The sequence below is a fragment of the Varanus komodoensis genome, unplaced genomic scaffold, assembly GCF_004798865.1.
Source record: "Varanus komodoensis strain SLA01 unplaced genomic scaffold, ASM479886v1 scaffold3, whole genome shotgun sequence".
NCBI lineage: Eukaryota > Metazoa > Chordata > Lepidosauria > Squamata > Varanidae > Varanus > Varanus komodoensis.
Genome location: NW_025335761.1, coordinates 31,601,262 through 31,616,259, shown reverse-complemented (window position 1 = coordinate 31,616,259; position 14,998 = coordinate 31,601,262). Strand labels below are relative to the sequence as shown.

Here is a 14,998-nt window from a genome sequence, read left to right as displayed (position 1 = left end):
ACAATTTTTTTTTTGCTAGGATGTCTCCAATGTTTTATGTAATTGTACTGATTATATTTATTTATGTTTGGAAGCTGCCCCGAGGCTTATGCAAATGGGGCAGCATTTAAGTTCTCCAAATAAATAAAAAAATATCTATTTTGTTGGGCTTTAGCACAAGCATACACTTGGGAGCCCCCTTCTGCAAAGGCTTTTCTAGCCAAAGGTAGTACCCATCTCTGAAAGCATGGGTCCTCAAACTAAAGCCCGCTGGCCGGATCTGGCCCGCCCCACAGGTTTTGCACTCGCTGGGCGTGCGTGCAGCTTGCTCACAAGGAGGTCGTTTTGGAAACGCTCGGAGAAAACGATCTCCTCGTGAGCAAGTTGGCGCCTCGCCCCTCGTGCATGTGTGCATGCGCGCCTCACCCCCACATGCCCACGCCTCCCTGCCGGTACCGCCTTGGGGGTCTGCGGCCACCGCGGGCCCCTGTCAACTGGCCCCCTGTTCAAAAAGTTTGAGGACTCCTGTCTTAAAGGAACGGCTTGAAAACAACACTAAACAGAAGCCTGTCTTGGAATTCGGGTACTTTTGGAGAAAGAGACGCAGAGATGTTGCAGATTTGATTTTATAACACAAAGGCACATATAAGCAACCTTTCCTACCAAGATTTATCTGAATTCCCCCAACAAAGGACTTGTTGGAGGGCACTCATTCATAGGGACCCCGTAAGTCCGAGATGCCTCGACAGCACCCAACAGCCAAATTTCTCTGGGTGTAACCCACGTGGTGCGCTGCGCTCAGCAAACTCCGCTAGCCAGATCCGAGCAGCCTGCAGTACAAACTCCCTCCCGCCCTGCGGGGCTCAGTAGCAGGACGGACCAATTCCAGACTGCACGGAAGCGGAAAAGGCGGGGAAAGCGTTTCTTGCCTTGCAGAGGCGGAACGGGGTTGTGATTGTGGCTGGCAGATAGGCCGTCATGAGTTGTCTGCGGGAGGAGGATGATCCGTACGTGGTCGAGGAACCCAGCGATGAGGAGCCGGGGCAAAGCAGGTGTTTTGTTGGAGAGGGAGGCGGTTCCTCCCTTTTCAGTCTGCGTTTGCGGGGAAGGGATGCATGCGAACGTCGAATTGAGGCGCGAAGAGAGTGGAGCCTCTCCTTGCCGTTGAGAAAGGCTCCGAGACCGTGCAAAATGATGTCTATCGCCCTTCTGCCCCCCTCCGGTTTTGCAGGCTCGTCCGTTTTGCTTAAGGGAGGCTGAAACATAGATTTCAAGAATCGTCTCGTTGTTTGGGTTAACCAAGAGATCGGTGTGCTCATCGTGTTTCGTGCGATATCTGTTGTTGTTTCAACCGCCTAAGTTTTTTGTATTTGTTCCGGTAGAAGGACAGGGTGTAAACTCACCTGAATAAATAAGGCTGCAAGTCTATGCAAAATCCTACAACTCCTAGCATCCCCCAGGCACCAACAGTTGGCTGGGGAATGCTGGGAGTCGTAGGACTTACTCTGTTTAACCGTACGTAGCATTGCACGCGAAGGGAGATATTAGTTATAAAATTCCCTAGAGAAACAAGCATGGTGTGTGTGTGTAGATGTACTTGTGTGCCTTCAGAGTTATCCAATGAATTTGGTGATCTATTTTTTGTTCTGTTGGCATAGGGCATGGCGTTTGCCATGTGTAACTGTATCACTTAAATTTATGTGCATAACAAGTGATTTAACACGTTGGCATCTTATGACGCTGTATGGAGCTCTATTCCTTAATAGCAGAGTGGCTCTGCTTCTTCTTCAGTTTAGTCTGCTTGAAGCTACTTGTGTGTACTGGTGGAGTGCCTCCTAAACCCATATGCAGATGAAACAATAAACTCAAAGTAGAGCCAGAAACTGCTAAGGTACGACCTGCTGTCATAATGTGGGGCTGCCCTTGAAAATGGTCCGGATACTTGAGTTGGTACAAAACAGAGCCCCCCGGTTGCTGACGGGGACTGGTCATTATTCTCACATAATGCCAGTCTTTTATCAGCTACACTGGCTCCCAGTTGAATTCCGGGCCCAATTCAGGTTGCTGGTATTAACCTATAAAGCCCTAAATGGCTTGGGTCCAGGATACCTGAAGGAATGTCTCCTCCCCTATAAGCCCTCATGCCCCTTAAGATCGGTGGGAGAGGCCTTGCTCCGGGAATCCTCTTTGCAGGAAGTATGGAGGGTGTCTACCTGGAGGAGGGCCTTCTCCATAGTGGCGCCCAGACTATGGAATCTGCTCCCCAGAGAGGTCTGCCTGGCGCTGACGCTATATTCTTTCCAGCGCCAGGTAAAATAAAGGACCTTTTTATTTGATTGTTATTTTAATAATTAATGTTTTTAGATGTTTTAAGATTTTATTTCTTTCCCCTTTTTTCACAGTCACATTTTATAGTGATGTTTTATATTATTTGAATAATTAATGTTTTTGTAGTAGTTTTATATATTTATTGTATTTTATATATTTTGTAAGCCATCCTGAGCGCTTGAAGAGATAGGACGGGTTATAAATGCATGAAGAAAGAAAGAAAATCAAGCAATTGCTGTAGTAATAGCTGAGGGAAAGACTTCTCCTCTTTGTGATAGGGCCAGGTAGTGAGGAAGCAGTTGTGCCTCCAAATGCCAACATCATCCAATGATTATGTAGCTCAGTGTTCCCCAACTTGATGCCCACTGGATGTGTTTAACTATAACTTATCCCAGCTTATGCTATTGCAGTTGAAATCCAAAGTGTTCAGATTGAGGAAGTCTGATTTAGCTTATTTTCCCAAAATGTCATATTAAAGATTGTGTGTGTGGCAGCTGATGAATCTTTTGAACATGCTTTTCCTTTCTGGAGTTGAATTAGGAGGAGGAGCATAGAAGCCACCATAGTGAATGGCTTGTGAAAGTGAATTATACTGTTGGATGCACTTGATGGGCATCTGATCCTATCAGTTATTCCCCCTCCCTCCTTCCCACATTAGCTTTCCCTTCTTGCTATTTTCCACATTTCAGTTGTTATATTGCCCTTTAAAAATCAGCTTTCCTATAATCTTCCTGTTTCTGACTTTTACAAAGATAGTCTATTTACTCCCTTTATATCACAATGTAACTTTCCATCATTGATAATACTGAAGTATAGAACATCTTATTACAGTATAGAATGTCTCAGAATTAATAGCATTACATTGTTGCGGTGGAAAGGGTTCCCCCCCCATCAAAATCTAAAAAGTACCTTTCAAATGTTTTTTATTGTGCCAATGACAGGCTTGCCAGATTCACCCTGGAATCATGGTCTTTAATATTTCACCATCTTTTAGCTCTGAAGATGAAGTGGACGTGCTCTTACATGGCACTCCTGATCAGAAGCGTAAACTGATAAGAGAGTGTCTGACGGGTGAAAGTGAATCTTCTAGTGATGATGAATTCCAAAAGGAAATGGAAGCTGAACTAGCCTGCACCATGAAAAGTATGGAGGGCAAGTGGAAGTCACAACTCACAGGTGAATATGAGTTCCCAACTTTATTGACACCCCTTTTACCTATTGGTATAGTATAGCATAACTTTGTTCTGTTGCCTCTGCTCAGTTTTCTTTTTAGAGATCTTATAACAGTGAGCAACAGTTAGATTCCTGGGTCAAAGCCCACCTCTTAAGGAATATTCAGGTGCCCGTGTAGGCAGAGGGATGTGGAGAGAGTGGGAAGCTACAGCAATGGCATTTGAGAGTGGAGATGAAGCCCTTTTCCCATTCCTTCTGTGTTCAGCATGGTCCTTTTGCAAAATGAGTTACTTGTTGCAGCTGTAAAGCAATGCAGTGGTTCATTTCCCATCGCTGCAGTTGAATGGACAAAAATATGAACAGAGGAAGCTGTCTTCTACTGAGTTAGACCACTGGTTCACTGCCAACAAAGCTCTTCAGGGAGGTACCAGATATTGAACCTGGGACCTCCTTACACAGAGCATGGACTCTCCCTCTGAGTGACAGTCTGTTTCCTAAAATTAACATTGCCAGCTTCAGCCATTTTTTCTTAGTTAAAAGCTATTTAGTTATGACACAGACATTTCCCCACTGTATGTTTAGAAAGTGATCTAAATGGATGCTGGTCCTTCTCTTAATTTGGCACAATCAATTTTTAGTAGTACACCTGTTGGGTTTGAAACTGTACGTTTAAAACAAAAATAGGGTCCCATACTATGTGTAGTTCTGTGCTGAGGAGCTTGAAGAGAGTTTGTACAGTTAATTCCCATGGCTAAGGCATGTAAGGTCTTTCATGTGAGACTGGTCCATATTAGTCACGTGCTCCTCAGGACTTCCACAAGTTGGTGCATGGCTGTAGTGGGCACAAAGGTGGCTGAATCTCCTTTGAATATGTCCCCTTGCTTCAGCTTGTTACATTGTACAACTTGATGTAATAGGGTTGTTTATCTTGTTAGTGTTAATATGTTTTGCCCCTGTGCTTTGTGAGAAACATTTGTAAAATATATTAAAATATATGTTAAAAGGATTTAATTTCTAGAAGGCATGAGGTTGTCAATTTGACTGAGTAACAGAGAAGTTTAACCTGTGCAGTTATTGTCACTGTTGGTACAGTGACTCGAATGTCAGAAGGCCAAGTTAAATTGCTGGCTGGCAGTGTGTGGGACTTAAGCATTTCTCTTGTACATACACTTACATGGACACACACACAACCTAATCTTTCACAGAGTTCTTGTCAAACTTTTCTGAGCTCCTTTTGAGAGATGTTGGGATATAAATTAATTCAGTAAGTACTTTGCTAAGCAGTCCAGATTATACAATTTGCTTGCATGAAATTTAATTGCAGACATCAGCTTGGACAAAAAAAGGTTACTGGTAGTTGTTAGTCAGGATAGTTATGTATTACTCTCAGTACGAGAGAAGTTATGCTTCTTAAACTTGATTACTGGGAGCAGTTGAGCATGCAAGAGGGTGCGGTTGTCTTCATGTTTTGCTCCTGAGCTTCTCACCAGCATCTAGTTGGCTCTGAAAACAGAATACTGGACTAGCTAAGTCTTTGATCTAATCCAGTAAGTTGGTTCTTAAGTTCAGAGAATCAAAGCATGGAAGTAAGTATAGATCATTACAGGGAATTTTCTAATGTATCTGGTTGGATTTTTAGTTGTTTGCTTCTGTGTAGTGATCCATGGCCATCTATTTTTGACTTAGGTGGTACTTCTAATGCTGGGCAAACTGCCACTGTGTCCACTTCAAAATATTATGATGACATTTATTTTGATTCTGATTCAGAGGATGAAGACAAAGCAGGTAAATTGATGATTTTAATATTGCCTGCTTCTCCTGCATAAAAACTCACGTCTACATAACCATGGGTATAATATCCTTGTCCACAAGAATGTGACAGTGAATGAACTCTCCTACGAGAATAATGGCCTGGAACATTAATCTTATTCTGATTGTCAAATAAAAAGAAATACACTGAAAAGAATATTTGCATTTTGATTCACTATCATGAACAGATTATCATGTCAATAAAGGAACTCTTGCTACTGTAAGTGAAATAAATATGTTATGGTTTGCATCATGGATGCTATTCAGGGTCAAGGGAACTTTTTGTGACTAGTAAATATCTTCATTCTTCCAGAAAGAGTTTCCCCTTTGGTCCATGAAGTGGTTCTGCACACTGGTTCAATATGTCCTTCCTCTCCCTCCAAATTGAAAATTGCCTTGATTTTCATTGGCCTTTGGAAATTACTTTTTAATCAGTTTTGGATAAAGATAAGCCATGATATGAATGAGATTCCCCCTGTACCATGTAGTCCCCTTTCTATTTCAATTGCATAAGCTCGAAAACAAATCAGGAAGTTCCCGATTAGCTATAGCTTCATCTCTCTTCCTTATTAGGAAACCATAGTTATCAACTCCAGAATAAGATGGAATATTAAACTATAGTTTGGAGTGTGTTTAATATAAACAATATGAGACTCAAAATTTCTTTGTCAGGGACATTTGTAAAATACCTCAAACAGTATCCTTTACATTCTGACAGAAATATTCACAATTGACCTGGGCTTTTACAATCTCAGAAATATTCACTATTGACCTGAACTTTGCACCATTTTTTTGGTTTTACTGGCTGTCCAGTCACAAATATCCTTGGGACATGGACTGCAATTTCATGAATGAATTATGAAAAGTGTAATGTGGTAAGAAAAGGGTGACTTGGGAAGATAAGGTGTAGGGAGCTAAGCACTCTCAAAAGGGAGATGGGGAAACTGGAATTAAAGGGAAGAGACCAGATTGGTTTTTAAAACATACTAGAAGTTATTTGATGAGATATGACATGACTCCTCAGTGTGTTCTTGAATGATTGCAGCTATCCCACATTTTAAGATTGCACTATGCCTATTACTAATTTCAGAGTAATTTGACTAAGGGAAGTGAAGGATACATGCCATGACTAACTACTTACCTGTTTTAATGGTTTCCTCTACATTGTGAGCTGCACAGAGAGCCAAGTTATAAGCTATTGTAGCAGCATATAAATTCATTAAATAAATAAGGACAACCTGGTCTCCTCCAAATGTTTTGGATGGCAGCTCACAATGTTGCATTGACCAAGCTGGCTGTGGCTTATGGGAAGTAGTCCAGAACATCTGGATAGCATCCAGTTACTTACACTGCTTTAGATGATTGTAAATGAGCTTTGGATATGCATCTTGCATTACAATAGACTGTCCTTCTCAATAAAATAGCAACTCAAGGAATGTGGCTTGTTCTAACCATAGCTGACAAACCAAAATACCAACTATAGTTTGTTGTTGGATTGTTTTAAACAGCTATACTAAGAACATTCTCATGTTCGCTGATTGATTACATGATTGAAAAGGTGGAAGTGTTGTTTGTCACCGTGCCCCCCCCAAAAAAAGGGTGGTGTAGACCAAAACATCAGGAGGCCACAAGTTGCCCATCCAGTTCTGAAGTAAAAGTAGAATATTTCTCTTTTTATTTTTTTAGAGAAAGAGAAAGGAGAGGGGGAGCAGAAGTGTGCAAGTCCAACAGGTTTTTGCAACTTGTATTTTAGCACTCATCTGGTAGTCATAGGTGACAAATTACATAGGCAAATCCACAAAACTCCATGCAGTTGATGAGGCTGACAAAGCCCTTGTCTGTGTCCAGTATAAAAACGATGCGGACTGCCAGAGGAAGTGGCCCGTTCCTTGTCATCCAGTATAGAAATATGAGCCTAGATTAATTATGAATTTCATATGACAAGATGTAGTGAAAACCACCGACTTAGATGACCTTTAAAAGGTACTAGACAAACTCATGATTGTAAGGGGGCTATGTGTTCTAACAATGTATGTTAAATTTGACAGTGATGCCAGAAGCCAGGAAAAAAAAGAAACACCAACAGCGTAGAATTCCCACGAATGATGAGTTGTTCTATGATCCTGAAGAAGACAACAGAGACCAGGAATGGGTAGATATGAAGAGAAGGGGGTAAGAAAGCTGTTGTAAGTCATTCGTGGTGGTGGTGGTGGTGGTATTATTTATTTATTATGTATAACTGACCTTTTCCCCCCTGGAAAGGAGTCCAAGCTGGTTTACATAGTCTTCTTCCACTATTTTATCCTCACAATCATGTGAGGTAGGTCAGACTGAATGTCAGTGACTAGCCCAAAGCCACCCAGCAAGCTTCATGACTGATCAGGGACTAAAGCCCAGATCTCTCTGGTCCTCAGTTGAACACTGTAGCTACCACACCACACTGGTTCTTAGAACAGAATATGACAAGAAAACTTACTTATTCACAGTGGGAGCTGAATAATTAAAACAGATAGTTGGGGTATAAATATAATAAATAAATAGTTTCTTCCTACGGTCTAGGTGATCTTGGATATAACAAGGAAACTGGCTACTTGGCAGTTGTATGCCAAGAAACAGAAGGTATTTTCTGACCTCACAGCAACTTTCATTTAGATCTAGGTACTTGCCCTATTCATTGCATTCTACTCTTTCTGCATTCCCCGATGGATAGAGAATTGAGGCTCACTTCAGTTTGTGTATACCAAGCAGCATTGTTGCATCACAGGGTTTTGTTTTTTTATATCCACTTGTCCTGCAGTTTCTCAAGGGTGTGTATAAATTTGTTTCACCAGTTCAGTTGGTGATGATGCCTTGAAGTTTGTTTGTACTACTCCAAACATTGACTTTTAAGCTATTTGAATTTGAAACAACCCCTTTTTTGGCAATTGGCATTTCTGGTGGCTATTATCTCAGTGCATCAATCCAGTAAGCTGAGTGCCCTGATGGTTGATCCCCCTTTCCTGAAGTTACATGGAGAGAAGGTGGTCTTATGGCTACTTTTCTTACTGCTTACTTCTGAAGGTAGTCCTCCTCATTTTAACCAAGATACTGTACTCCCTAAGTCTAATGCCTTAACTTTCACTGAAGTTTGGACTTTATTCAATGAATTCATTTTACAGCAAATGATGACAGAATTCAGCATCTTCCTGATTTGCTGTCAGTGTTTACATCTTGCTTTTTAAAGATGCAAGTATCAAATGGGTCTTAGTATCTGGTTTTCTTCCTTTACTTACTTATCTAAAGTTGGAAGCATCATATTTTGAAATTAAATTGCAGAAAGACCTCTTTGACTATTGTTGGTTAAACAAATGGTAATCCACTTTTATGATACATTTGCAAGGAAATACATAATGGAAAGGGATTATGAAAAATCAGGTTGAGTCCTGAGCTCCATTTTTATCAGCAGCTGAGTCAGAGCTGCATTCAATTTCTTGATGTATAAAAGTGATTTTTCTTCTTGGCCGAACAATTTATCTGTATGAAAGAATACTATACTTGGCTCTGCATAACCCATATCAGCACCTGTTTCCTGGCAACATCTATAAAATGCCTGGAGTGGTATGAACTTGCTTTGCAGAGAAGCAGCTTCCAGGTAGTTGAACTTATCATGGTAGCTTGCCCCTGTATACATGAAATATAAATTATATGGCTAAAAATGGAGAAGAGAATCTAGAATGTGTGTTAAAATACATGAACATACATGTGAGGGAATAAATACAGACATTTAACTTTGGTGTCCTGTTGGAGCAAGTTTTCACCTAAGATTGACACAAGGTGGCCCTTGTGGTTCTCACACTCCTGATATAAGAGCAAAGCTTCCACACATATCTAAGCTTCCATGAAGCTCCCTGGCCAGTGACAACTCTTTCTGTCTTGCTGTAGGTATCATAGAATGAGAAGTGCGCTGTCACCACAACAGCAGGCCAAATTTCCTGCCATTCCCCACAGTGATGCAGTTTTGAACTGTCCTGCTTGCATGACAACATTGTGCCTTGACTGTCAGAGGTAATAACTTACATATTAAGCAATCTGTGGTATGTCAGTACTTGTTCACATAGTCACTCTGCAATGTCAGTACTTTTTGTTTAGATTTAATGAACTAGGGCGTTAGCAAAAGAAAATCAAATTTATGAATGTATTTACATGACAGATGAATACACTTGTTGGTTATCGCTGCTCCAGGTTGTCAGTGAAGCAGACTCTTACATCGATATGGAGGGAAAAGCAGTGGGCACCTGAAATAAATCCGTAACTTTGCTGGTCAATGATTAAAGCTTACTGATGAAATGTTTTTGACTTAGCTGGGTTATCCCATTATGATTGTCAGACTTCTTCAAAGGAAAAGGGCACAGCATTAACCATGGGGAGATGCTTTTTGATATAAATGGTCCATTGAGTGTTGTGGGTTGTAAGCCTGCCCCAAGAACTGGAGTCTGTGGGAAGCTTTAGCCAGAAGTATGGGGAAAAACTCCAGCAAAAAGAGACATTTTTAAGTGTCCTTTATCACGAAGCTCTGACTGGGAGTCAAGTTCTACTGGAACCCATTTGGATTTTTTCCCATTTACTTTGCTGAAGGCATTCGAGGGGCTCCCCACCCCCCAAGTTGGATTTAAAAGAACAAATTGACTGGGAAAGGTGGCCCAAAGCTCTAGAGAGGGGTCCTGAGGAATGGATCTCTCTGAGGTCCTGGAACAGGATGGAGGAGGCAGAGGAAGATCTAGACTAGGACTCTTTTGTGTTCATGAATATATTTGTCTTAGCATCTGTGACCTTGTCTCCTTTTTTGGAAGCGGGCAGGAATTAGAATGGGCCATCTCCTGTACCTCTTTCATCCTGTATTATAGTGTCATCATATCTGTTCAGTCACCCGGTCTTGGATGCAAGAGCTAAGCAATATAATCATCCTTTCCCCTCATAAGCATGATAAGGCGGGTGGGGGTGGCAGGAGGACTCACCCCAGAGCTGACATCCCGATTTATCTGTGTCACTCATTTCTGTGGCATTTTCCTCAGAGCAGTCTCTGTATAGGCCTCCACATTCCTTTCAACTATTCTTTCCTCCCTTTCTTGCCTGGTGGTTTGGTTTGATGGACTTTGGTTGTATTTATTGAATTATTGTTGTAAGCTGTCCAGAGACGTGTAGCGATTGGGCGGGTTAGAAATACCGAAATAAATAAATAGATAACTACTCCAAAAAGAGGTGTCATCCCAAAGTGAAGGAATGCCCTCCATAGCCTCCGAAGAAGAGATTTTTTTTTTCTCTTCAGAAAGATATCAACATGTGCTGTATTTTTATCCCACTTTTCAGGTAATTATTGTCTCTCAAAGCAACCCACATGAATTAGAATAAGAGAGAAGCTCCTACAAGCTAAAAAAGGAGAAAAGACATGAAACAGCGGGGACGTATAGTGGGAACAGGTTAAGGGAGGGAAATTATTTTTTTGAAGCCAGAACACAGCAGTGATCTGTAAGCAGACATTAATTAATTAATTAATTAATTAATTAAAAAATTTCTATGCTGCTCCATTCGCTGAAGCCTCGGGGCGGCTTACAAAACAACAGTTAAAATATAAAACACTAAAAATATAAAACACATTAACATTATAAAATAAGTCACCCTGGCCGAAGAATTAAGCAAATAATATTAGCAATTAAAATGATGTTTGAATAAAAAGGTCTTCGCCTGGCGCCGAAAAACAAATAACGACAGTGCCAGACGGACTCCTCTGGGGAGCGCATTCCATAGATTGGGCACCACCACTGAGAAAGCCCTCCTCCGAGTACCTACCCTCCTAATTTCCTTCACAGAGGGTTCCCGGAGAAGGGCCTCCCGCAGATCTCGGGGTGGGCGGGCGTATATGGACGTAAGCGCTCCTTCAAGTACATCCAAGTTCGGGCTGGGCTGATCATTCCTTACAGATGATATTGCTTGCATTGCAGTTGCTAATATCCTGAAGTTTTACTGAGCAAGCTAACTTGGTCTCAGAAGCAATGGGCTGATTCTGACTGTCATGGTGTAGTGCCATTGGTATTAGTGGGACTTACATTGGTCATGCCTGACTTGTCTAATTGATATTAAGTCAGCTGTGTGCACAGAATGTTGGATTAGAGTGCACACTTGGTCTGATCCAGCATGACTTTTCTTATGCTTTATAAGTGGAGTGACCACCATTGGATGCACCTTGTTTGTGATTTAAATAGGTTTCTGATTTGAAAAAGCAGCTCCATTCTGTTGTACCTTTAAAGAAAGCTAAGCTCTTTACTTTTTGCTGCTGGGGCCCAAAATAATTTGAGGTAGGTTGGTTTTGAAATTGGATGTGGGCTCATCCATTGCTACATATTGCATAAATTACTCTGGAAAATCACTAGAGTTATAGGGAGAAACCAATAAAGCGGATTACTGTGGACAACCTACACCATCAGATGCAATACCTTATAGACTCTAATGTGCTTAGTTACTCTTATCTTTTTTCTGGCTATACTGCTTTTCTGGAATTCAGACAGATTCCTTTGATGTTTGTTTTTGTTCACCTGCAAATCTCCTGGATTCAAGACTTGAAGGCTTTCTACTTTTGCAGTATATTTTATCAGCCAAAAGTGATTGTGTTTCTCCCCACAACTCACTTTTTTTTTAGGCACGAATCATACAGAACTCAGTACAGAGCAATGTTTGTTATGAACTGCACTGTTGTCAAAGAAGAGATTTTGAAATACAAAAGTCCGTTGAACAAGAAGACAAAGAGAAAGCACAAGAAAATTAAACAGAGTAGTGAATCCATTGCTGGCTCGGAAAAACAGGAAGAGGAGGAAATTTATCATCCAGTGAAATGTACTGAGTGTTCAACAGAAGTGGCTGTTTTGGATAAGGATGAAGTCTTTCATTTTTTCAATGTTCTAGCAAGCCACTGCTAAGACACAAAATTTTGCATTGTTTGAAGCTGTTGTTCCCTTTGTTGTTCAGTTGTTCTAGGGTCCAACAAATTGATGTGGAAATCATATTCAGCCACCTTGGATTGATAAAATAAGTGAACTTTAATTTATGTGTATAGTTTGTTTTTCAAACTCTTGCCTATGTGCATATTTCTTAGTATCCTGTTAAGCAAAATAACAATATTTGGAGCTAAAGAAAACTAATATAAACCAGATATTGACATAATTTAACTATGTTCAAGACTTGGAGTTTTGATTATTTTCCCCCTGTTCTTTATTCATCCCAAATATTTTGGAAACCATACTGTATTTGTTTTTTTTCTTGTGCTTGTAGCTCCCTGAGATGCCATGCCAGACTTTTCTCTCCTTTTAGCATCCAAATTGCTAATCTGTAAGAGCATATTCCTGGTAAATAAAGTCATAGAGATACTCTTTGGTCTACTTTGAGACTTTAACCATACTCAGAATTCTGGATCTTTTCAAAGAAATTTGTATGAACATTGCGATTTAAACTTGGGGGTACTTCATAAAATGCCAATATTAGTTAAAATCTGTTGTTACAAGAATATTTAAAAGATGGTTAAAATGATTTCCACTTCCTCAGAAACTTAACACATAGAAATAGCAAAGATGCATAAATTGATAGAAATTAATAAGACACATTCAAGTTAGGCAGAAATGCACAGGACACTTTCAGTTACTGTCTTGTATGGGTGCAAAAGTGCAGGCCCAGCTATTGAAAAATACAACTTGGAAATCTTCGAAGTAGCCTTTGGTTTTCTGTTAAAAGTTAGATGTTAGGCAATTCTTATTTTTTAACTTTATTCCATGTAAAATATTCTACTTGTTTTATCGTTATAGCAGCACTTTCAAGAAGCTTTTTCCAGAAGCCATGTAAGACTAAGAAGTGTTTTGAATTGCCATCTCCTGTGTCCAGGCCAAGCATTCTATAGCTCAGAGTTCCTTGACAGCAGTGTACCATCTTGGCAGCAAAATTAATTTGCTATGCTAAACACACAGAGAAAGTTTTTCCATTCTTTGGTGTGGCTTTGGGATTCTTCTCTTGTGTTTCTGAGATTTAAAAATTTACTTTCCACAGAGCAAAACAATAATTGTTTTCTTTGCTATTTGGAACTAGTTTTTACTGACTTTAGAATCAAAATGTTCAGTTTACAGCCTTTTAAAAGAAACAACACCACTTTATACAATAGTATAGTATTTAAAACAGTGATTAGATTGTTTTTATTCTAGTTTTAATCCCTTTTTCGTTAGCAGTCAGACTCAAATAGATTTCATAAATGATCAACCTCTCAGGTGACTAAACTAGAAGACTGCCATATAAAAGCAATTTCTTTCAGTTTTACTAAATCAGCCTTTATTACAAGCCATTTACTCTTAATTGATTTTTTTGTGAGTTTTGAAGAATGAATAATAATCCAAAGGTTTGGTGTCCATTTATAGCATGCCACATAAACAAGCAATTAGACAATATCAGTGCTCTTTTAGATTTATTTTAGCTGCTTTCATTGATACTTTTAAAAAAGTTTTGACTGTATTTTGTTGGTAATATGAATATGTTGTAAATAAAACAATAAATACATGATACCTGAACCTCATGGTAAGCAAACAGTGATTGGTTGCTTTAAATCAGCTTGTCTTCAGTCTTGTGCCTGATACTTTCAGTAGAGACAGCTTCCTCTAAAAATGTAAGTCTTAAAGCTTATCCAGCACAGAGAGCCTAATGGCATCCACAAACTGCAACACAGCTATCCCATCTTTTTCACTTGATCAGGGAGCATTTATCATACATAAATATGATAAAACATTATTTTTGAGCCTAGAATGTTATTAGACAGTGCTTTTTTTGTAAAAAAAAAAAGTGCCGGAACACACGTCACACAAATAAAAATAATGGTCGCCGCCGGCAGTAAGCAGCGCACGACCACACACACCAATCCCAAGCCGAGCAGAGCAGCGAGCCCAGCAGCGCCCTCACTATCTCACTATCAGCACGGACACAAAAGCAGCCCGCAGGTACTACGTTAATGATGTTTGCTGCTGACCTGATAGGCCGACAGGCGATTCAAAATCACTTAGTAAAATCCATTGAAAAAAAAGGTGCCGTTCCGGTGCGTTCTATGACAAAAAAAAAAGCCCTGCTATTAGATATTTTTATCAGAGTGAATTCACATCATGCAAAGGAGTTCTGCTCCATTCTCTGCTTGATAGTAAACTAGAAGACACAATTCATAAAATTGGATGGTGCCATTGAGTATTTTTGGTCATTAAATGTTGCTTTGTAATTGCTTCATTTAAAGAATTCCTATTAGATTCCCAGGGAAACCCAAGTTCAAATCCCAACTCAGCCATGGAACTCACTGGGCAATCTTGAGTGAGGCACTTCCTTTTTAGTCTTACTCAACCTCACAAGGTTGTAAAAGGTACGGGAAGAACTTTTGGATTTGTTAGTTCCTTTGAAACACTTGAATTAAGGCGGGCTAAAAACAGGTTACTTAAAGTAATTAGGGTAGGATGAAAATGGTCTACAGTGGGTGTAATGGTAAGGTCTACGGAAAAGGGTCTAAACTAGCAACGTATGAAGTAGGGGTGCTTTGATTCCAGCTAATAAAAGGAAAAGTTTCCGTGTAGAGGATGCTTTGTGCTCGTTGACAACTGTGAGGGGGAGGCTCCCGAAAAGCCACACAGTAAGCTTCGAAGTTAAGCTGTTCCTTGAACGGGAA

At 40.2% G+C, this 14,998-nt stretch overlaps 1 protein-coding gene across 1 annotated transcript; it reads left to right on the top strand.

Annotated features, from left to right (window-relative positions):
* Nucleotides 1-897: 897 nt before the first annotated feature.
* Nucleotides 898-13,868, top strand: LOC123026724 (E2F associated phosphoprotein). Its single transcript, XM_044436649.1, has 6 exons — nt 898-1,031; nt 3,302-3,483; nt 5,167-5,265; nt 7,338-7,461; nt 9,211-9,333; nt 11,963-13,868. The coding sequence occupies exons 1-6, from the start codon at nt 958-960 to the stop codon at nt 12,237-12,239; spliced, it is 879 nt and encodes a 292-aa protein (XP_044292584.1). The 5' UTR covers nt 898-957; the 3' UTR covers nt 12,240-13,868.
* The last annotated feature ends 1,130 nt before the right edge of the window (nt 13,869-14,998 follow it).

Bases quoted from the DNA above. Each gene is read 5' to 3' on its own strand.
- LOC123026724 (XM_044436649.1), top strand. From the start codon at position 958: ATGAGTTGTCTGCGGGAGGAGGATGATCCGTACGTGGTCGAGGAACCC. The intron at 3,484-5,166 runs GTGAATATGAGT...TTTTTGACTTAG, and splicing joins GTGGAAGTCACAACTCACAG to GTGGTACTTCTAATGCTGGG. The intron at 5,266-7,337 runs GTAAATTGATGA...TAAATTTGACAG, and splicing joins AGAGGATGAAGACAAAGCAG to TGATGCCAGAAGCCAGGAAA.